Below are 22634 nucleotides of genomic sequence, written 5' to 3'. Positions count from 1 at the left end.
CCGAGAGGCTGTTTTTCTTCTTTATAAACCGTGCAGCGAAAATTTGATTTTACGGTATGTATGCACTTCACACACTCAAGCCCGATACTTCACCATTATGCACATTATTGTAAGTAAGGATGTGTGTAGGCCTATATTATATTTGATGTTATAAATAACCGAAACGAAAAATTAACTCATCGCTTGCCTATCACGAAAGGTCACGGCACGCCCCTGGCTTCAGTAGGTCAGCATGGTGTTACCAGTGCAGGAGCGTATCTTTGTTATCGAGATGTATGCACGCTTCGATTCTTGGAAACAGTGTGCAGATTTGTTTACGACGGAGTTCGCGGAGAATGGAGTTCCAGCGAAGGCCCCAACCAAATCAGTAATGCAAAAACTGATTGCAAAATGGCGGGAAACCGGACCGTGCTGAATAGGCCAAAAGTGCGTCCAAAGACTGTCCGCTCTGAGGCAAAGCTGGGCTACGCAGCGCAGCTAATGCTACGCAGTCCACGAAAATCATCTCCGCGTTTGCCACAACAGTTGCAGGTGTCCCAGTCAACCGCTATGCGGATCCTGAAGCAGGACTTGAACTTGCACGCTACCGTGATGCATCAGGTGCGGGTTGTGGACAAGGCAGCTCGCGTGCAGTTTTGTGAGTGGTTTCTGTCTAATATTGCTCCGAAGGTGCTGCAGGATGGTTACTTGTTCATTTCCGATGAGCATGGTTCCATCTGTCAGGCTACATATACTCCCAGAACACGTGACACTGGTCAGGTGACAATCCACAAGTGTTCATGGAGGTTCCACTGCACGCCCAGAAACTCGGTTTCTGGTGTGCCGTGTCGTCACGCCGCATCATCCCCGTGTTCTTCCATGAGACTGTGAACTCGGCTCGTTACATCAGCAACATATACAACGTGTTTGTTAAACAACTGACTGAGGATGAGCGAAGGATCGCTTACTTTCAGCAGGATGGAGCCACGGCGCATACAGCATGTGCAACGATCACGAGCATTGAGTCAGTGTTCCCGCCTGATCGTGTCATCAGCCGTGGCACGGACCAACCTTGGCCACCTCGTTCTCCAGATTTATCACCCTGTGATTTCTTGTGGCGAGCTCTAAAGGGACAGGTGTATAGCAACAACCCTCACACACTCGAAGAACGCCAGAACAACATTATCAATCACAGCTATCCAGGTCATCCCGCAGAATGTCCTTTCACCTGCTTTTCAGAACATGTGGTATCGTCTGCACACGTCCCTCGAGGTCAACGAAGGACATTTCCAGCACCTACTCTAGGTAGGTTGTTGTCTCACTGTACTGTATTTACAGAAGAGATGTTTCATTCATTTACGTTTATGTCAAATTGTCTAAACTGCTTGGCACCGATATCCTGGACTGTTCTCTACCCCGCTCTTCTCTTCGGTGCACCAGGGTTGCCTACATGCAAGGAGCACATTTTCCACGGGGCCTCTTTTAAAAGACTCACCCAGCAGCAACATAGCCGCACCGTAACGAATAAATAAATTGTCCCTGAAATGTGCCGCGCTCATTTTTCTCCGAATAATTTTGTTCATGCATTTAACACAAAACTGTTTAGTAGAAGAGTCTGAAGTAAACTTCCCTCTTTGGTAATTTACAATGCATTATGGAAAACAATAAAATTGAGAGCGAAGCGAGCAAAAAAAAAAAATAGATCCAAATTTGTGCAAAGTGAAAACAATATTGATTTAACATGGCACAACAAATATCATGAGGCGCCATGGCATTCTTTTTTCAATTTTTTTTTCATTTAGATCGTTGGGGACCCAGGGCCAACTCCCGCCGCCCCCTAGCTACGGCTCTGAACTTGACAAGACTGCAAGAAAAGCAGATATTGCGAGGGAAGCGAGCAAGAAAATTTTACGAAATGTATTTTTATTTGTATAAGATTTGATATCGAGGTGGACAATTGCCCCCCTGCAGATCTCTTGGCCTTCTGGAAAAAATAATGCAAGAAAAACGTGAAAACTAATTCCATCTTGTGTATCCTTTTGTTCTGCTACTCTTAGATTCTACTAGTCTTGCTTACTTTTACCTTACTGTTTGCTCCCCCTTGCCCCTCTAGAATTGATTTCCATCTAAGGTTGGGGAGGGGCAATGCTCATTGCCCCCTTGAAGTTGTGCCATTGCACCCCTTCCCCCCGTTGTTGCTTTAAACTTTAATCGGCTTGAAAATACTTAATTTTCTTTAAGAGTATAATATCGTTTAATAACGGCGATAAGATTCCTCTACACTAAATTTCTAGGTGAAAGTATAATAATGTAGAAACATGGACGTCTGGAAGGGGTGCAAGGATGGCCATACCTCCTCCTTAGAAATCGAATGTCAACCTGAAAAGTATATATTTCACACGTATAATTTGATTTCAGTCACAGTAATTTACATACATTAATGCGATAGCTTCAAATTCAAGTAGTGTCTTTTGAGGGGGCAACACTATTATCGGGGTAATATGCCCTCATGCAAAATTACCTTGCTTGTCCCCTGTGGAAAAAAATAAATCTGCGCACGCCTATTTTCGCGAGTAGCCAAAAGTGGCAGAAAAGCAGAGTGAAATAAGCCAAATCAATGTAACGTTAATAACATAAACACGCCGGTTCGGTGACTGAGTGTGTTAAGCGGCAGACTTTCAATGTTGCCACCGAAGTTACCGGGTTCGAATCTCGATATGGGCATGTTTGTCCTTGTAAGTGTTCATTCTTTAATCACATCATTACTCATCCGCATCGTCGCTACTAGCCAGAAATTACAGAAAAGCGACTGAAAATAAATAAAATTCGAAAACTTACGTACTAACGTGCAGCTGCCAGCATCTCTCCACTTTTGAATGGAAATCCGGTATGAAGAACTTTTACCTTAAGTAAAAGTACAATATAATTCTTAAGCGTATTGGGTAGTCCGTTTTTGGATGTAGTTTCATAGCTACTGTAACGAGCTTCAACAATGAATAATAAGTGTTGCATGTTAAAAACATTGTTGTGCTGTTGTGTATTAGATCACGTTCACTTACAAAATAATCTAGAATGTAGAAGAATAAGTTTCAAACATAAAGAAAGTAAATATTGAAACTGAACGTGAAGTTAGTAAATCTCTGGACGTGACTAATTTTACTTTTTTTTATTTTAATATAGCCATTTTGACTTCGTTGCGCATTACCTGTATCAGTTAATTTTGCATTTCAGAACGTGGATAACACTGGGGGGGAAATCGTGGTGCCTGGAATTTTTCACCTGATTCTGGGTATTTTGGCGCTGCTGATTCCGAAAATGCCATCCATTTCGTTCTAGGAGCTCTAGTTTATGAGATATTGATGACATCATTATACATTGCTCTTATGACTACTGTGTTTTTACACCACCATTTGTAAATCGAATGTTTGCATAATACTAATTGATTTTATCCAAGCTCAATTCATGTTGTTGTTTGCATATGTACTTTAACTATTCTGACATTTATTTATCCTTTTGACAGGCACTGACATGGCTTCATCACGAGGAAAATGTGTGAATAATCCTGATGTGTTTTGTTACATGTGTGGGGGGTACACATTCATTCAGCAAAGAAAACCCATAACTGACTTTGTAAAACGAGCTTCTTTGGCCCATTTCAAAGTAAAACTGGGAGACCAAGATAAGGCTTGGGCACCTCACATTGTATGTAAAACGTGCACAGACCATCTGCGACAGTGGACAAATGGGAAACGGAAGTGCTTGAAATTTGGGATACCAATGATATGGCGAGAACAAATAAACTACAGTGATGACTGTTACTTTTGTTCAGTGAATGCAAAGGGTATCAATAGCAATAACCGGAATAGGTGGATATCCCGATCTACGCTCCGCATTCAGAGGAGATACCTGTTCCAATATTTACCAGTCTTCCAGAGTCATCACAAGAAGAGGATGAATCAGCTGAAAGCTATGTGGAGCAAAATGACAGTGATTTCGCAGAACCTTCATCAATTGCATCCGGCTTTAATCAAGCGGAATTGAACGATCTCATCAGAGATCTAAGTCTACCAAAGAAGTCGTCTGAATTGTTAGCTTCCAGGCTGGCAGAGAAACATTGTCTGTTACCGGGAACAAAAACCACACTGTATCGCAACAGAGAAACACATTTCCTGCCATTCTTCACCACAGAAAACCAATTTGTTTTTTGCACCAATGTTGAAGGACTGTTAATGAAACTGGGTATACGAAAATACACACCAAGTGAATGGCGGTTATTTATAGATAGCTCCAAATGCAGCCTCAAATGTGTTCTTTTGCATAATGGAAACATATACAGGTCAATCCCAATTGGTCACTCAGTTGCTATGCGTGAAAATCAAGCTACAATAGCCACAGTGCTAGAGAAGATCTCATATCGCGATCACCAATGGGTTATCTGTGTCAATCTCAAGATGGTGAATTTTCTTCTAGGTCAACAAGGTGGGTACACCAAATACCCATGCTTTATACGTATGTCTATAGGACTCTATAGCTAAAGATCAACAGTGGGTGAGAAGACAGTGGGCTCTTAGAGAAAGTATGATCGTTGGAGAAAATAAAAGCAGGCATATTTGATGGACCACAAATCCGCCAACTCATAAATGACCAGAAATTTCAAGACTCAATGAACGATACTGAGGCAGCTGCATGGTCGTCGTTCTGTATGGTAGTGAAGAATTTCCTTGGAAACTATAAGGCTCCTAACTATGATGCACTAGTAGAGAATATGCTCACTGCTTTTTGTGCACTTGGTTGTAACATGAGCATCAAATTACACTACCTGCAAAGTCATTTGCACCGATTTCCAGATTGTCTTGGAGATGTAAGCGAGGAACAGGGTGAGCGTTTTCACTAGGAAATAAGTACAATGGAAGAACGGTATCGTCGACAATGGGATATATATATGATGACGAACTACTGTTGGAGCATCCAGCGAGAATTTCCAAGATCATTGCATCGGAGAAAATCACAGAAACGAGGATTCAGCGACCTGATGAAAGAAAATAATGAACCTAATGCGACAAATGTATAAATAAATAGTGGTGTTTAGATAGATACGTACATTTGCTTCATGAAAAAGAAAGTGCTTTATCTATCCAAATGTCTTTTGTATTTAATTGTATGCGAGTGATATAGTTGTATATGCGGACCAGTATGGTTAGACTGGTATATAATGTGAATAAGCTCTATCTCATAAACTAGAGCTGATAAGGCAAAACTGAAAGCATTTCTGGAATCAGTGACCCAAATATACCCAGAAATAGGTCAAAATTATAAGGCACCAAAATCACTGTTCCCCAGTGTAATTATTGCGTATCTCATTTTATTGTGTTACGTTCCTGGTAACTCTTCTTACCCTTTACTCCAGTAGCCGTGGACATCAAGACTAATGGTCTTCAACGAAACCCATCTCAAGGTAGGTTTAGGAAGAATCCAACCAAGGTTGTAAAGTTTTAGATAAATGCTTATTATACCACTTTTACACTTACAACGAGTAGGTAGATGACTCGTAACCGGAACTTGAAAATCAGCTTTTTGTAGATAAAATAATACTCGGTGGAAAGTCAACACTATGGTGGCCCAAATCTAGGATTTACAGAAGAGCGGCTTAAACCTATGTAACTTCTTCCTAGACGTGGAGTTATCACCCGAGATGGTCAATTTAGGTTTTACAAAAGAGTGGCTTTAACCTACAGGCTCGAACCTACATAACTTCTTTCTAAATTGGAACTTTCATCCCATTCGGCCAACCTAGGGTTTACAGAAGAGCGGCTCGAACCAATATAACTTCTTCCTAGACTGACACAGACTTCCTTTTCAAGCCAAAATGCGTCGTATTTCTACTCAAGTTTCCAGCCTTTAACACCGTCCTTTAGGTAATTTCCTGATAACAATATTCTGAATTATAACAGATAGATATTCGAAAAATACATAGTTTAGTTTTGAGTAATTTACGAAAAAAGTTTACATATTCATTTGAGTTAACAATTATTTCTTTAACGTTGATAAACTTCTTACATTTTGGAAAATTTACACATTTAATTGTTCCGCCATTATCTAATTACAATTTGGTTAGCTCGTTAACATTGGTAATCTTTGATTGGCGAGTTTATATTTACATCATCATAAATGCATGTTGCGTTAAACGAGCTGACATTAGATCATAAGCGCTCTGATTGGTGCGTTCACGTTTGCGTCACGAACTGAGCCATACAACATGTAAATTTATAAACATTATCAAGCAATCAAGATGATACTACATATTTCTTCTTTAAATAAACATGTACATTCACGATCATAATGCCAAGTTACAAAATGTGCAAGGTCGTAACAATTGTATACGTTTGAATTGGTCATATTTCGAAAGACATTTCACCAAATACGTGAAGTTTCCTTAATTTTCTGTCGTTTCTGCTGTGTATAATGTTTCTCGATGTTCTCGAACCGCTAAGTTATGAGAAGTCAAAAATTGTATTCGTGCTTATCAACCTTTGTAAGAGAACGTTTCATTGTTGTTGTTTGGTTTCCTGAATATTCTAAAATCAGACGGCTACCACCCGGTGTATTTAAAATTTTAAATAGTTGACGTATTCAATCAAAGTGTAATGTTTCACTAGAATTTATAGGCGGTTAAAAACAATGTTGTAGTTTTATCGCCCACAAAATAGCCCTTTCCATATATTTTTCTCACCTCTTTTTATTACATTTTTTTAAAGAAATAATAAGCTCATGGGACGCAAGGCCCCTTCGCCCACCCTTTGCTACGCCTCTGTTGTCATCATAATTCCTCCCATTGTCACGGTAAACTGAAGGTCAGATATGAGAAGTAAATAGAATAAACAAAGAAATAAAAAAGCATTCTCTGCAGTGGTCTCAGCTCCGATTCCCGTTTAAGGCACCTTGTAGACTCGTTCCGATCCAAATTTAAACTGTAGGTCCAGTTCCGATTAGCCTATCATGAGCATAAAGCGGACTTCTCGAGCATGTTAAACGTGGCGATAAGAATACAGAACAAATGAGTCTTCAATATTATTAGGCATAATAATATATCCAAAGCATGGCAGTTGGGAGGGGCGATCGCCCCTATCGCTCTCCCCGTGGATCCGCCGCCTGACTAAAAGTTGATTGGTATTTGATTTAGCGGCTAAAACATGCATGCATGCCGCTGGCGGATCCCCTGCAGTTGCGAGGACACCACCCTTCGCTACGCCTCTGCACAGGCTGTAAGTTACAGCAATTAATAGCCATGTCCAACAAAATAGCGAGAGAAGGTTTTCACCAGATACAATAGGAAACATGTTGACTGCCGTAACTAAGGGTGTGCGAGACGGAAAATTGGGATTAGGAAGGGAAATTTTGGTAATCCCAAAATATTTGTAACTGAAAGAAATCACCATTTTTCAACCAGGTCGGGACGAGAAATTTGCAAAATTTTCTGATGCACTATTTTCCCAAGTGATTGTGTTTGAAATTCAGGAATAAAAACAATTATAATTTCAACAAATTTCAGACACGTATAATGCAGAAAATACCAAGAATTAACCACTTTTAAATCCAATCCTTTGGCATTTCTGGACTGTTCTGGATTCTGAAAAGTCACGAAATCATTTCCCGAAGTCGGAATTTGAACTTTGAACTTAATCATTTTTTTTATTTGTTATTTTATTATTTTTTTAAGTACCGTTTTGCGCGTAAAAGCACGGATTAGCGGAGCAGATTAAGTGGTCTCTGTCTGACATCTGAGCATCGTGAAGAGGCAAGAAAGTCATCAACAAAGTGACAGATGTTTATGGAAAGAAAGCAATAGTGATAGAAGTTTATGGAAATGAAGTAAGGCGAACACAATTTCTGTAGTGGACTGAAGTCTGAACTTGTTAACAACGTTAAAGTATTTTCAACTCAATTTTAATTTTATATTTACAATTTAAAAATAATGATAATACTAAGATGTATAACATAAGTTTTGATGACTGAAGGTCAAGATATGCAACCTTAGTCTGCCCCCCAACCCACCCCGAGGGTAAAAAATCCTGCGGGCACCCTTGTTTGCAACCTTTCGAATGTTAGAGATATTTGAGCTGTCTATCCATACGAATATACTGTATATATTTCAGTATGTTCCAACGCGTTCGTGCCTGTACAGTCGAATGTAAAGATATTAGCAGGCACATTGTCCATGACGAAGTTCACCAAATTTTGTTTTGCTTAGTGAGAGCTCGGAGATTTGAAACGAGACGCCAGGAAAACAGTTGACAGTCTGCTTACTGTTTCATCCCTTAACATCACATAAGATGCAAGAGAAGAAATAATGAAGATAGTGAAGGACATTGTGCTTGGCATTATGTATGCAGCCGACTGTACGCACTTCAATATATTCCACATGCAGAACCGACACAGAACAGATGACGTGCGAAATTGTGAAACATAAGAATGATGTAATTGATAACAGTTGTTATCTTATCTTCCTGGAAGAGGTAAATAAAAAAAAAGGAAGCACATTTTTTGCTGTGTTTTTGGCAGATAGGCGTGTATAGTCTGTGACACGTCTTGCAAACGCGTCAATTACAAGTTCCTTGTTTTCCATGCGATTTCCCCTTGCGTAGCTACAATTGGCGGCCACACACGCGAGCTAACGCTTGAGGCGCTTCCCTATCCTTTCTCGCTCGTTCTATTGATTTCTGCCATTGTCGGTGCTAGTGGGTGTACAAGGCCCAAACGTCATTCCGATACACGGCGTGTACGCAGGCGCCGGTTGGTGTATTGAGCAGTGCTATTCCACAATCTGTTTGCAATCTGATGGACAGCCCTTGGCGCCAGTGAAGGCTGCAATTTGCTCCGTCTCTTGTGAAGGCGGTGAAAGAAAGCGAAAGTGACTAAATGTATATTTTTCCTTGTGTTCCAAGCGCGGAGTGATCTTTTTTCCCCGCCTGCGAGTCGCGAACTACATTCAGCCGTACTTGAGTCTTCCGTATCAGTGCCGTTGACAAAAAGACCGATTTCAGTACAACATGTCATTATCCGACGAAGAAATTGACGAGTAAGTACAAGTACTGTTTTCAATGCACGCTACGTTAAAAATCATATAATTGTTTCGTGTTCCATTCTCATTGATTTGTATCGTGTAGTATTGATCATACATTTATCAAGTTGATTGAACCTTGTTTTCATGCAGACATATGTTATGTAAGTGCTGTACATAAACATATGCCCCTTTGCAATATGATTTTAATGGCTTGTTTAACACCTTTTAATATCAACATAGAAAAACATTGCATAAAAAGGCTGACCCATTTTTTGGGCCAGTTTAGTAGAAAGTGACAAATCGAAGCGCATAATGTGAAAACCTGAAGCATGTTTTGGCTACATTGACTTTCTTGTGATATACACTCGGTATTAGATTTTTTAACAAGAACTAAGGACTGTTATAAGAGTACATTTTTGTTTCAGCATCATTACGTATACGCGAATATATTTGAGTGGACTAGATCTACAATTTTTTACCATCCGCAACAGCTGATATTTCGGAAAGGATATTTATTTTCTTTTTACATTTGCATACATAGGCGTAACTTGGCGGGTGCAAGAGTGGGCACTTGCCCCCTCTCCAAATTTCGGGTTTATTACAATTGACAAGTTTGGGGACCTGAGGAGGAAAGTAATAAAGAGTAATATTTGTGATTTCGCAAACGTCATAGTTATTTAGCAAATAATCCTGGACGTTGTTTTTAGGATGGAAAACTTTTCGAATCTCCCCCAAAGTTAAACCCCAGGATTGATTCTACTCCCTCAAAATAGGCCCCAATCTGCCCCCACAAAATTAGTCCGAAGTTTGATTCTGCCTCCTCAAAATTAGGCCCAGTTTATTTCTGCCTCCTCAAAATTAGGTCCCAAGTTACGCCCATGTTTGCATATATGGTTGAACTAGTCACGGGCGGATTAAGGAGAGGGCTATTACCTCCTCTTTGGACATGTAATACAAACAGCAAGTCGTAAATTATGAGTAATTAGCGCTTTTGCACCCTTTGATTTACATAAAGGAGGAAGATCTAAAATTAAATGATCTCACCTCTTCAAAATATCTAATAGTAACAATTATCAGTTAATATGAGATGAATTGGAGATGCCCCCCATGACTTCTAATGTCAAGCAGTCAACCTGCGAAGACATTTGAAACCAATAATAAATCGTCGATTGACGGAATACTAAATACTTTTGATAAACAGTGATGATTTTACCCGAGAAATTTAGCAATAAACGAATATTTTGTAATTTTTATTTTAGAAATAGCATAAAAATTACATTTTTATAATAATAAATGTTTTTTTTTTAAATCATTTGGAAGAGGAAAACAGCCGTCATTAACCCACCTGTTGTTATATTATTACTAGGGAAAGGAGCTTTATGTAAATAAATGTTTTTTCTGCGATAAGATAGAGACCCTCATTTTTGCCAAAATTCTGATCATAGCCTTATATGTCAACACAGCAAATTTTATTTTACATAAAAACACATATTTTCCAGTTTTCCGTATGTAAATACATATTTTGCGAATTTTCATTTTAAATACATAAAATCGCTCATTGACTTCAGCTACCTCGAAATCGTCGAAGGAAAATTTTTATTCTCCGCACCTCTTTCATATCGAGAGTGTTAGGTTTGTTTTGTCTTTGAACACCTTCGCTGGCAGACTTCTGGTGCCTCGCCTACGATCCTATTGGGAGAAAATAGCTGTAAGTAGCTGGGACTGGCTACACGTAACGATAGCAATGCTTTTTAACGAAGCAATGCAGCTATTGTGGTCGGAAGGCATAAAAATTGAAAATGTTCTTCTCGTGACAGATGCTGCAGCTTACATGAAAAAAGCTGCAGTAGGCCTTGCCGTTAGCTACCCCAAAATGGTGCACGTTACATGTGTGGTTCATGCGTTGCATAGAATATGTGAAAAGGTAAGAGCTCTTTATCCCAATGTCGATAAACTGGTTTCAAATGGGAAGAACGTTTTTATCAAGTCGCCTAGAAGAATAGACATTTTTAAACAAAAATGTCCTGAGGTTCCCCTTCCCCCTACACCTGTAGTTACGCGATGGGGCACTTGGTTGGATGGATCTGTATATTATGCCCAGAACTTGGAAAAAATTGTATCTGTTGTAAATGATCTCGACAAAGAAGAATTCTGCAAGAACTGTTGATGGATCCCTCCTTAAAAGTCGAATTGGCATACATCTCAACAAACATGTCCTTTCTAATTCCATATGAAAGCTTAAATCGTCCGCGAACACTTTGGCAGCTTCCGTGGGTGAAGTCCGTATAGTAGAAACGAAACTGAAAGAACTCATTGGATCTAAATTTCTAAATGTACAGAATTTTTTGGGAAAAACCAAGGTTATCAAACTTTGTGCCAAATTGCACGTGTTTTGGAAGGTGAAGTAGAAAAAGAGGAAGCTTTGGAAAACTTCAACTTTAGTGACATTTCGTGCTTCAAATATGCAAGAATTGTTTCTTGTGACGTGGAGCGATCTTTCTCACAATATAAGATGCTTTTTAGAGATAATCGTCACAGATTTACAATGGAGAATTTGAAAGAAAAACTATGGTGATTCACTGCAACTCTTCCAAAAAATAGCTCACTAAGAGGTAATTATTTAGAAACTAATTTCAGGTGTTTAAAATGCATGTTATAGTTTGTTTTTGTTACCAAATGTTTTTGTTTTTGTCACATATTTTCCTGTTTTTATCACATATTTTCAACATTTATGACACATAAAAAATAAATATTTCTGAGTTTTTTTTAACACATAAAGTTCCGTTCCCTAATTATTACATATTCCATTAAAATATGGCTTATAAAGCCACCAAAAAGAATTTTTTGGACATGGCTATGCCTTCGTATTGTATGAAGGGCAGTCCATTTATTAATGTCTGAACTTTAAAATGTACTTAACACACATAAGAAAGTTCCTTTTTAAACAATTTTGAACTTCATTTTTCAAAGCTTTCATTAATATAATCGCATTCAAGCTTCTGCGTTTCGAATATAAGAAAAAATCGATTATGCTAGGCTAAAGGAAACTGAAGCAATTTGCCATTACAGGTAGTGAAATATCTTGCAGTAACGCCATATTCAGCAGTTACATAAACTTGTAACACTGACTGTTGGAAAGTTCCGCTGGATAGGACCATTTGCATTTGCGAACAAGGGCATCACGTAGTTGAATTTCTGAACACGAGGTTCCGATATTTGCATCCAGATACCGGTTTCTCATTAGCACGTCTCTTTTCATGCAGCGTTGCCACTGTGATAATTCCAATTTCTTTTGCATTTTAAGAAATAACCAATTGTTACAATAGATAATTATCGGAAAATAATCATTGGTTACGCACCATGTGTGCATTTATTTCAATATCATCGGAATGGGCACTGCTATAGCTCTTTTCAGTTCTTATGGCGGGCGCTCTAGAAGCTGGCAGGGGAAGTGGGGAGCGGGAATTACGCAACAGATCAATCAGACAACAGCAGTGGCGCCGCGAGACACGACGTGGCCATAAAAAGTACTACGTGAAACTCGTTCTACTGGCCGCTACGTTTCTTATCGTGCTGGATTGGTCGCTTCCCCGCTCCCGACTTCCCCTGCCAGCTTCTAGAGCGCCCGCCGTAAGAACTGAAAATAGCTATAGTAAGAAAAGACCTGGACGTATGCACGAGTATGAATTTCTCCCCATGTTGCAAGTGGAAGCGTTTTTTTACGTCTATTATTAAGCTAGACACGATACTTGAAAAATATGATGAGTGAGAATTTTCAGAATCCCGTGTATTCCTTATGGGGAATCAACTTCAACTACAAGTTACGGATAATCAAATGGAAGTTTTCCGTTGGTGAAAAGCTTCATCAAACTGCCCACTTTCTGTTGATATATTTTTCTATGCCATCGGAAGTTTGATATTCCCAAGAGAACAAATAAAATAATACTTCCATAAGCTCAATGTGTTTCTCCTTGCCTCCTACGGTCATCCTGGCAATGTTTCCATACCCGATGCGCATAAAAGAGCTAAATTTCACATTAAATTCAGTTAAAACTGTCTTTCAAGGAGCTAGATTTACGAAAGCTGGATGAAGTGCCACCTAGGGTAATTTTAATTTTAGGTGTCAACGGGGTGGGGGCGCTGCTATTACCGTTAACTTTAAAGTAATGACTATTTATTCTAATTTTTTTTGGCGGCATATCCCATCTCAATAATCCACCAATGGTCGTATGAAAATAAAGGATTCCCGGATGACAATATTATGTCATCTCCACGGCGATATAAAAAAGTAGCTGTGGAGGTAAGAGGGGGTGGGGCGATGTAGCCAATATAACAATATTACGACACGTGCAAAATGTATACTCATGGCAAAAGTTGGTCTATGTGGGCCGGAGTCAGTGATGGTATGATAGTGGGGTATGAGGTGGGCGCCCCAGTTCACAGCCAAACGAATGCACGAAAACGCCAGATCTGGACCCAAAAGAACTAAGTTGGCAACACTGACTCGGAGGGAAGAGCCTGGCGGAAACTGTTCCGCATACTCTTAAGGCGAGGAGGGACAATTACGCACTAGTTGTGCCTTTATTTCAATATCGTCGGATTGGGCACTGCTATTTAAAAAAGGGTTTAGTATGCAAGAGAGTATGAATTTCTCTCCACGTTGCAAGTGGAAACTGTTTTTCAAGTTAATTAGTAAGCTAGACACGATGTTTGAAAAATATGATTAATAAGTATTTACAGAATCCCATGTATTCCTTATGGAAAATCGACTTCAAGTTACAGCTAATCAAATGGGAGCTTCGTCATTGGATGTTTGATATTCCCGAGAGAACGAATAAAATAATGGCCCCATAAACCTAATTCACGGCCATCCTGGCAGTGTTGCCAAACCTGATGTGCATAAAAGAGCTACATTTCACCATTAATAGAGCTAAAAGATGACTTTCAAGGAGCTAGATTAACGAAGGCTGCATAAAATGCCTCCTAGGGTAATTTTAGGTATCAGAGGGGTGGCGGCGCTGCTATTACCGTTATCTTTAAAGTGATGGCAATTTATTTTTAGTTTTCACCGCCTAGATTTGGCGGCATCACCCATCTCAATAATCCAATGATGCAGAACCTAATGCTTCGTAGTACGTTTCACCACAAGCCATGCCGTTTCAAGATTTTTTGTAGGGAGGGCCAGTCCAGTGGCTGATCCAGAAGTTACAGTTGGAGGGGCGAATTTCAGTCGAGTACCTCACCTCACCGAGAATCAATTCTAACATACATACTGTAAACAGGAACCAGGCTAACTTTCATGTTCTAGGGGGAGTTCAGGGCTAGAATAGATGGTTATTATTGCATGTCTTTATCATTATTTCTCCCATTGAAAACAAACTGAAAAGACAAAGAAAACAAAAACGTATTCTCTCAAGGGGTCTTGGATTCGATCCCTATTTTGCGGGATATTTCACAGTGGTTTGGATCCAAATTTAAACTGTAGGTCCAGTTCCGATTAGCCTATCTTGAGCATAAACTTGATTTAAACTTTTCTCAAATTTGTTTATGTAGAAAATAGTCTCGAGTCTGTTAAACTTGGTGATAAAAAAACAGAGCACTTGAGTCTTCAAAAACCTGGCAGTTGGGAGGGGTGATCACTTAAATTTCCTTTTTAATATCGTTTTCATTTGCTAGTATTCTTTATGAGTACATTAATTTTACAATGATTTTAATTAAAACACATACATAAAGGCCAAAAAATGTAGTATTTTCAAATTTGCACGGATCATTAAGCTTTTGCTTAAAAATTCTTCCACGTGGCAACACTGCGCAGGTGTGCAGTTTCTTTGGCATATTACCTTGTAGTGTGCTTATGCTTATGCCTGCGGTATTTGCAGCTTTTATGACAATGGCTGGAATCCTGTCCCTTTTCATGTGGTTGGAGGACAGCTCAAGAGAATACTGGTAAGAATTTACCCTGAAGCAAGAAAGCTCAAACTTGACTACACCTATAAGAAGTATTTGCGTCGGGGTTAGGCAGTTGGCGTAAACTGTGCGTATTTAGGGGGTCCAGGAGATCCGCCCACCCCCTGAAAAACTTACCAAGCACTAGAATAAAATAATGAATATGTAACATTTGTTGTATAATTGAGGTTTATTTATTTCCCCAGAACTTACGGGAAGGCAAGAATCATATTGGGATCATATAGCTTTGAATTGACAGTACCTAAGAAGATTTATACACACTGGTACTTATAATAATGTGCATAAAATAATAATCAGGAACTTTACTTTTCATCAATCGGACGTAACAACCTTTTTGTTATTCAAGTTTTTGTCTTTTTGACATTAATTTCCTGGCCAGGAAGTTGTTTTTATACAAATAATTTACATATTGTGAATAGACCTATAAAATTATATTAAATTATTAATTTAAACATATTATTTTTATTATCATTGTCATATTATTGTTATTATAATTTCTGAGATACTTGATTTGGATCTCCCCCTCCTCAATATATTTCTACATGCGTGCCTGCCTGAGGCTACCTGCTACTTCGCTACTTTTGAATTAAAAATTAAACGACTATATGAATATTTAAAAGAAGCCCTCAAGAGTTGTACTTAGGTAATAGGTTCCGTCATATGTTTTCATGATTTCCGTCATTATGTATATTTTGATAGCAGTGTTACCATCTGTGACTTGTTTTTACTAATTTTTTTTATTGATTTGGTTTTTTTACTTCGCTTTTTTGCCACTTTTGGCTAATTGCGAAGATGAGGATGAGTGATCATTTGATGAAATTGATGAATGGACACTGACAAAGAACCATGCCCAGGCCGGGATTCGAACCCGGGACCCTTGACGTCATAACAGAATGCGCTCACTACTCCGCAACGGGGGCTGGTGCCTATCTATTAGTGGCCGATCAACTCAAATTTGATATCTGATAATCGCAATTAGCCTCATACTAAAATTGATGTTTACAGCTGTACATACTAAATAAGCCTCCCCGATGGCGCAGTGGTAGCGTCGTCGCCTTGTAACCAAGGGGTCCCGGGTTCGATACCCGGTGGAGCCACTTAGTGGTTTGGATTACACTTTAAACTGTAGGTCCAGTCCAGATTAGCCTTACTGTGCATAAATATAATTTGTTAGAATTATTTATTTTTATATAAACACATTTTATAAGGAATACTATTTATAATATTATATATATGAAATCTCATGGGTGTCATATTTGGAATGGGTGCTGGGATGTAAATAATTGAAGTTGTGACGTAGTTGCTGTATTTTACACTCAAGTCTTCGATCTGATGTATTTTAAATTTGATGTTACCGGCTATAAAATAATATTTTATTATTATTATTTACATTTTCACAAACGAAATTGACATTGTTTCAAGTTACACAAAGCAGAAACCTTGGTATTATACATATATTATACATGTATTATACATTATATTATTGTTAATTGCAAAAATGAAGTTCACTTACTTTGGAACAAAAAAAAGATGAAAAACTGAGTGCTATATACATGAACCAGTTTGTGGTTACATATTCTACCATTCAATCCAAGGAATATGTCGTTACATAGTGTTCAAAATTCTAAAGAATTAGTTTTATATCCGAGGTCAAATTTGCCCCTAACTTTTACCTTTTCTTGATAATATAGTACTTGCCCGATCTGTTTGTGTGTTTCATAATTTTTGTTTAGTTGTTCGTCTGGGGAGGACCCTGATGGCAGAAACGTTACATGTAAAGTGTTTTTAAATCTTAATAAACTGCCTTGGTCAGCAACTTTTTTTTTCTTGATGTATGTAAAAGTTAATAAGATAGGATAACTATGAATTTCAGTACAGTAACTGTATGAAGTGTAAAAAGAGATTGAAAAATATGTTAGATAAATTCACTCATCTGGTGTATCGAGTAGAAAAGCCTCCCCAAGGATGTATCTGCCACTTCGGTGTTGAAGTTCTTTGTAGCTGGTCATGCGCCTACAGTTATAAAGAATCAACACGTACAGTCATGGACATTTCTGGGTTGTAACAGTGGCATTATCTCCCAATGGGATCGTTACAACCAAGAAGTGTTCGTAATTGTACAAGCACTTGATCAGTTACTCAGCAGCATGCTCGTGTTAAAGAAGAAATTGGCGTCAATTCGACGGTGAAAAAAATCGATGGTTTGCATTTGAACAGCGCGCACTTTGCCTTGGAAAGAGTCCAGATGGTGCGAAAAATATACGGTATTAGTGCATGGGAACTGACATTTCTTCCATCGCAAGGACATGCAGCAGAACACATAGGCAGGGAAACTGATTTTGGCCTGGAAATTTCACTTGCCACTAATGCATTGCATTTGTATTGTATTTTTCGTTATTTAGCGTCGCTCTTTTGCCACATCTTGACTAATCGCGAAGATGAGAATGAACATGGAGTCCGCAGGATTTTTTCCAGGGAGGGGCAAGGAAGGTATTCTTTCCAGGGGGGCAAACAAGGCACATTTTCCCCAATAATAGTGTTGTTCCCTCAAAAAACATTGCTTATTTTTGAATTTATCATATTCATGCAATAATTAACACATATTATTGTGGCTGAAATGAAATTTTATGTGTGAAATATATAATTTTTGTTTGGCTTTCATTTTGCAAGGGGGGGCACCCCTTGCCCCCCCTTACGGACGCCCATGAGAATGAGTGATGATATGATGAAGGAACACTCACATACAACACCCATCCATGCTCAGGTCGGGATTCGAACCCGGGAACTTCGAAGACGAGATCGAAAGTCGACCACTTAACGCGCTGTATCACCGAGACAGCCCTTACAATGCACATTAAGTAAGGCTGCAAACTTTTTGTGACACCGGAATTTAACGAAATACCTGACTGAACTGACACGAACCTCGCTACAATTATAACCCTCGTTTCCTATCAAGCTATCCTGACGCACCCAGGCAACTTCATGTACCTTGAAGTTTCCAGAATTACTGTACTTAGGCTACCAGGACACCCATCAGCAAAAGTAATACTACTAGTAGGTGAATTGTCCATCACTATTTTCATTGTCTGTTTTCGACAATGTGATGATCATGAAACCCGTGGCGTATCAGCCCGTGGGGACCAAGGCCTACCTACCGACTGCTGGCCTCACTCCAACCTGGTTCTACGCACTCACTCACCCGAGGTGGGAGATCATCTAACCAGTTACGGGGTGACATGTGGTCAGCACGACGAACCTCCAGTCGTTGTTGGTTTCCATGACCGGGTTACGCTACTAATTCGTAGCTCCCCAATTTCCTCACGATGGTGAGTGGGCACCAATACCACACATAGGCCGAAATCTCAGGAGCAAAGTTGTTACGCTTCTCCCAGGAGTCTCGAACCAACGCGCGACCCATAGTTGGAGGCCAAAGCATGACGCCTTATGATGATCATGAATTGGAATAGAAATGTCAATAAGAAGAGGACAACATCTGCTTCGCATCAACAGAATACCATTCCTTAAAGGGCCTCCCGATGGCGCTGTGGTATCGTCGTCGCCTTGTAATCAAGGGGTCCCGGGTTCGATACCCGCTGGGGGCACACCATGGTTCGGATCTCACTTTAAACTGTAGGTTCAGTCCCGATTAGCCTTACTGTGCGTAAAGTGGACTTAAAACACCAACTCAACTCAACAACCATTCCTTAAAACAGTACTGGATGTAGAATAAATAAAAATGAAAATAGCGCCGCACAATTTGTTTACTATTATCTTTGCCGTTTGCTGTACAACCTATTCCTCCCCTTCCTAAACTTCACTCCCTACCTATAGTTTTCCGGAATGCCAACCCCAACAACCAACACATCCTTCCTTACATAACTTATCTGATTTTAATCATTCTAGAATCTCCACCCATAATAGACTAACAAGCTTTACTCTCATGTTATCCAAACCTGTACTGGATACCAGAACTACGGTTACCACATCTCTCGTATAGTTATAGACCGTATAAATTTCCAATATAAAACGAGTTCGGCGAACCATACAAAACTTCACCGACGGGTGAAAGTGACATCATATCTTGCAGTAGTTGATTGATCACAGATCCCTAGTTCTGCAGCAAGACTAAGAAACATGCAAATTTGTAAAATTTCATTCTATATTGTGATCTCTACATTACATGAAATGCAAGATATTATCCATACTATGAACATGCGCTAAGGTGTGCAAGATTTGTCCCGTAAATTCAATGCTGAAAGTTGGAAATCTCCCTTCTGAAATTTTGTCACCATAAGAAGAACGGACTTGGTAGCTAGATTGTGAATAGCACCAAGTTATGTATAAGTAAGATGCACTAAACGCACGGCCATGAAATTAGGCGGGTGGCAGAAGTTCGCGCTGTTGCCACGTCGGAGCACAACCCCGTGTGTACGGAGGTTTAGGAGAATGAAAGATCTCGTCGTAGAGTTTTAGACATGGGACTTCATTTCTGGGGTCTGTAACGAACACTCAATTCACACGATAACCAGCTCTCGAAAGCCCCGGAGAGAGGTCGGTCTGACGCTCGAACTAGGCAACGGAGCCCGGTTGACGTTGCCGCACAGTGCGCGGGAACCAGCGACTTTTGTCCCGCTCTCGCTTTGCTTTTCCCATATGTGGCACCAGCGCAATTCTACCCCGAGCCTATTTTCGTTTCTGCGCGTTTAGAGTGCGCGTAAAATCTCCTGCATATGGCGATAGCAGTGCACTGCAGCGGTGCCATGTCGAAATCTCAGACGGAAAAGAGACAGCTTGGTTGAGCGAAACGTCTCGGAGAGCGCGGCAACGCCGCACGTTTGTGATTCGCTGGTGCTGTTCAGCCGTTCAAGGCCATATGCAGGAGATTTGACGCGCACTCTAGTAACTTATCATAACCTTACATAAATGCAAGAAAAGGTGGGGGAGGGGGGATATAACATCCGCGGAACGGCTGTCGTGGTCTAAATTTATCGCACCAGGACAATAAGCGCACACCTATGAGTGTGTGAGGGTGGGGGATCGGAATTATTAAGGATCCCCCCCCGCCTTTTTGTATGTGTTCACTATAGATAATGTTTGCACAGTCACTCTGTAGAAGATTGTATGCAGAGCAGAGCTTTTTCACGCCATTCTCGCAGTTCACGCACAACATCATCTTTCTCTTTGCACAGTTTCATTTCTTGCGCTTCCTCCCCCTTCCCCTCTTTCCGACCTCCTTCTTCCTTCATTTCCTTCTTCGACGGGGAGCTCATCGATCTGTCTAGAAATCAGTCGTAGCGGTGAATTCAGAACGACATACTGTCCCCATAAGACCCATACATTGAACACTGAACACGTTGTTACAGTAGCAAAAACTCAACAGGGGACAAGGAAGACTTCCCCCCACTTTTTAAAGCGTTTTCTTGAACGAGCTATTTAAAAAATAAAATATAACAACTATGTATTTCAGTACACTAACTGTATGAAATACAAAAATACGATGAAAACTAGTTATGCTCGTCATTCACTTATCCAGTGTATCGATTGCCTTGCAATCAAGAGGTCTCGGGTTCGATAGCAGGTATCCCACTTTTAACTGTAAGTCCAGTCCTGATTAGCCTTTCTGTGCATAAACTGGACTTAAAACAACAAATCAAATCAAATTATTAATAATTTTATTATTTCCACTATTCAAGTTTTATCTATAGCCTGACCCCACCCCCACAAACATTTCTGGCGACGCCCGTGATCGTGGTTTGTGGGAACTTAGCACGCACACAAATTCCTTCGGAAAGAAAAATAATTAACCATCGGGGAATGAAGTCATTACATCACCGATCGAATCAACCATTCATCGACTATTACAGCAGAGGTTCATATCCTTCGTCAGCCGTGAATAGGGAATGCATTATATTGATAAGCGTCGTTGATTTATTACAAATTCATACACTGTCTCCGATGTTGTGGTTACCTCATTATGCGGAGCCATTTCTGTTGATCTGAGGAAAACGACGAACCATCAGAATGGCTTTACTGCCTATCTCTGATTGGTCATTGGGCAAAGACATCCGAAGGCGACCAGCTTTTTCATTCTTTCATATACGGGAACATGGAAATAAGGTAGGAACTGAAATTATCTTTCATGAAATACGTTCCTTCAGGGATCGAAATGGAAATTTTCACGAAACGGAAAGCTTTACTTTCGTTAACATGGTGTTGTCTTCTTTGTCTCTGATTACAACAGCGATGAGATTAAGTGCTAGTGCATTAAAATTAATAGTAGTTAATATTAAACTATTTACATAGCTGCCAAATAGTGCAAAGTACATTGACTTCTGGAATTTTCTTATTTTTTAAATTTAAACAGACGGGAATTGGGGGGGGGGGGAAAAAACTTCGAATTAAATGTACATATCCTCAATACTTTGTGTTAATAATACTTATTAAAAATCCATTTCTGGAAGTGAAAGATATTTCCACTATTATTTTACGTGCGATCAAATATTGGATGTATTGGTTGACTTGAAATTTTACTGTTGGGTTAATCGAGGCACAGCAGAGGAGCATCCGTACTTTTGCCCAACGTAGGCAACATAGACGTCATACTCTGCTTAGCCCCATTCCGGCAACAACACATCACCATGTATAGCTTATATGAATGCTATATATACTATTAAAAATATTAACAATATAGTTAATACTGAAAGGGAAAATATCGTGAAATATATAATAATAATAATATATATATTTTATATATAGGGTGAGGCAATCAAACGGGATGATTTAAAAAAAATCACAAAAAATAGAGAGCAAATATTAGTTAATTTTGAACATGAAAGTACTGTACATGAGTTGAAATTACTAGTGTACCTGAAAAATGTTCATTTTTTTAATATGGTGTCAGTAAGATGGTGTCCTAGGTGTTGCATACATTGTTGGAGTCTCGGAGTAAATCCGGCCATGACGCTTCGTAGCATCTCCAACGGAATGTTGTGGATCTCTTGCCGAATTCGCTCCTTCAAATTATCCCTGGTTCTTGGAGGGTTGTCCTTGAATATTTTGGATTTGAGGTAACCCCAAAGGAAAAAGTCAGGAGCCGGCAAATCGGGTGAACGGTCAGGCCACGGAATATCGCCGAATGTGCTGATGAGACGACCATGAAATGCGAGTCTAAGCACATCCATAGACACTCTGCCAGTTGCACCATCTTGCTGGAAGAGTGCTTCTTCATATGGGTCATAGTCATCGAGGGCAGGCATGAAAAAGGTTACCAATATGTCAGCATAACGTCATGGGCGGATTTACTCTGAGACTCCGACAATGTGTGCAAAACCAAGGACGCGATCTTACTGAAACCATATTAAAAAAATGAACATTTTTCAGGTACACTAGCAATTTCAACTGATGTAGAGTACATTCATGTTCAAAAATTAACTAATATTTGCTTTCTTTATTTTTTGTGAATTTTTTAAATCTTCCCGTTTGACTGCCTCACCCTATATATATATAAAAATGGATGTATGTGTGTGGGTGTGTATGTTTGTTTGTTCCGGTATAACGCCTGGAGCAATTTCAACCAAACCTGGTACACGTATCACTTGCAATCTGGAAATAATATTTTGGTGGTAAG

The 22634-nt window shown here is 39.6% G+C and overlaps 1 protein-coding gene across 1 annotated transcript in view; it reads left to right on the top strand.

Annotated features, from left to right (window-relative positions):
• Positions 1 to 8733: 8733 nt before the first annotated feature.
• The window catches only part of LOC145999770 (uridine phosphorylase 2), a 137968-nt gene continuing 124067 nt past the window's right edge, over positions 8734 to 22634 (top strand). The window contains exon 1 of the mRNA XM_083137066.1: positions 8734 to 9055. Within this exon, the coding sequence (XP_082993192.1) occupies positions 9027 to 9055 (29 nt within the window). The 5' untranslated portion in view covers positions 8734 to 9026. The remainder of the gene's footprint in view (positions 9056 to 22634) is intronic.

Source organism: Lepisma saccharinum, chromosome 15 (genome assembly GCF_977018435.1).
Source record: "Lepisma saccharinum chromosome 15, izLepSacc3.1, whole genome shotgun sequence".
Lineage (NCBI taxonomy): Eukaryota > Metazoa > Arthropoda > Insecta > Zygentoma > Lepismatidae > Lepisma > Lepisma saccharinum.
Note: the sequence above shows the minus strand (reverse complement) of the source record. Positions and strands in the feature narration are given on the sequence as shown.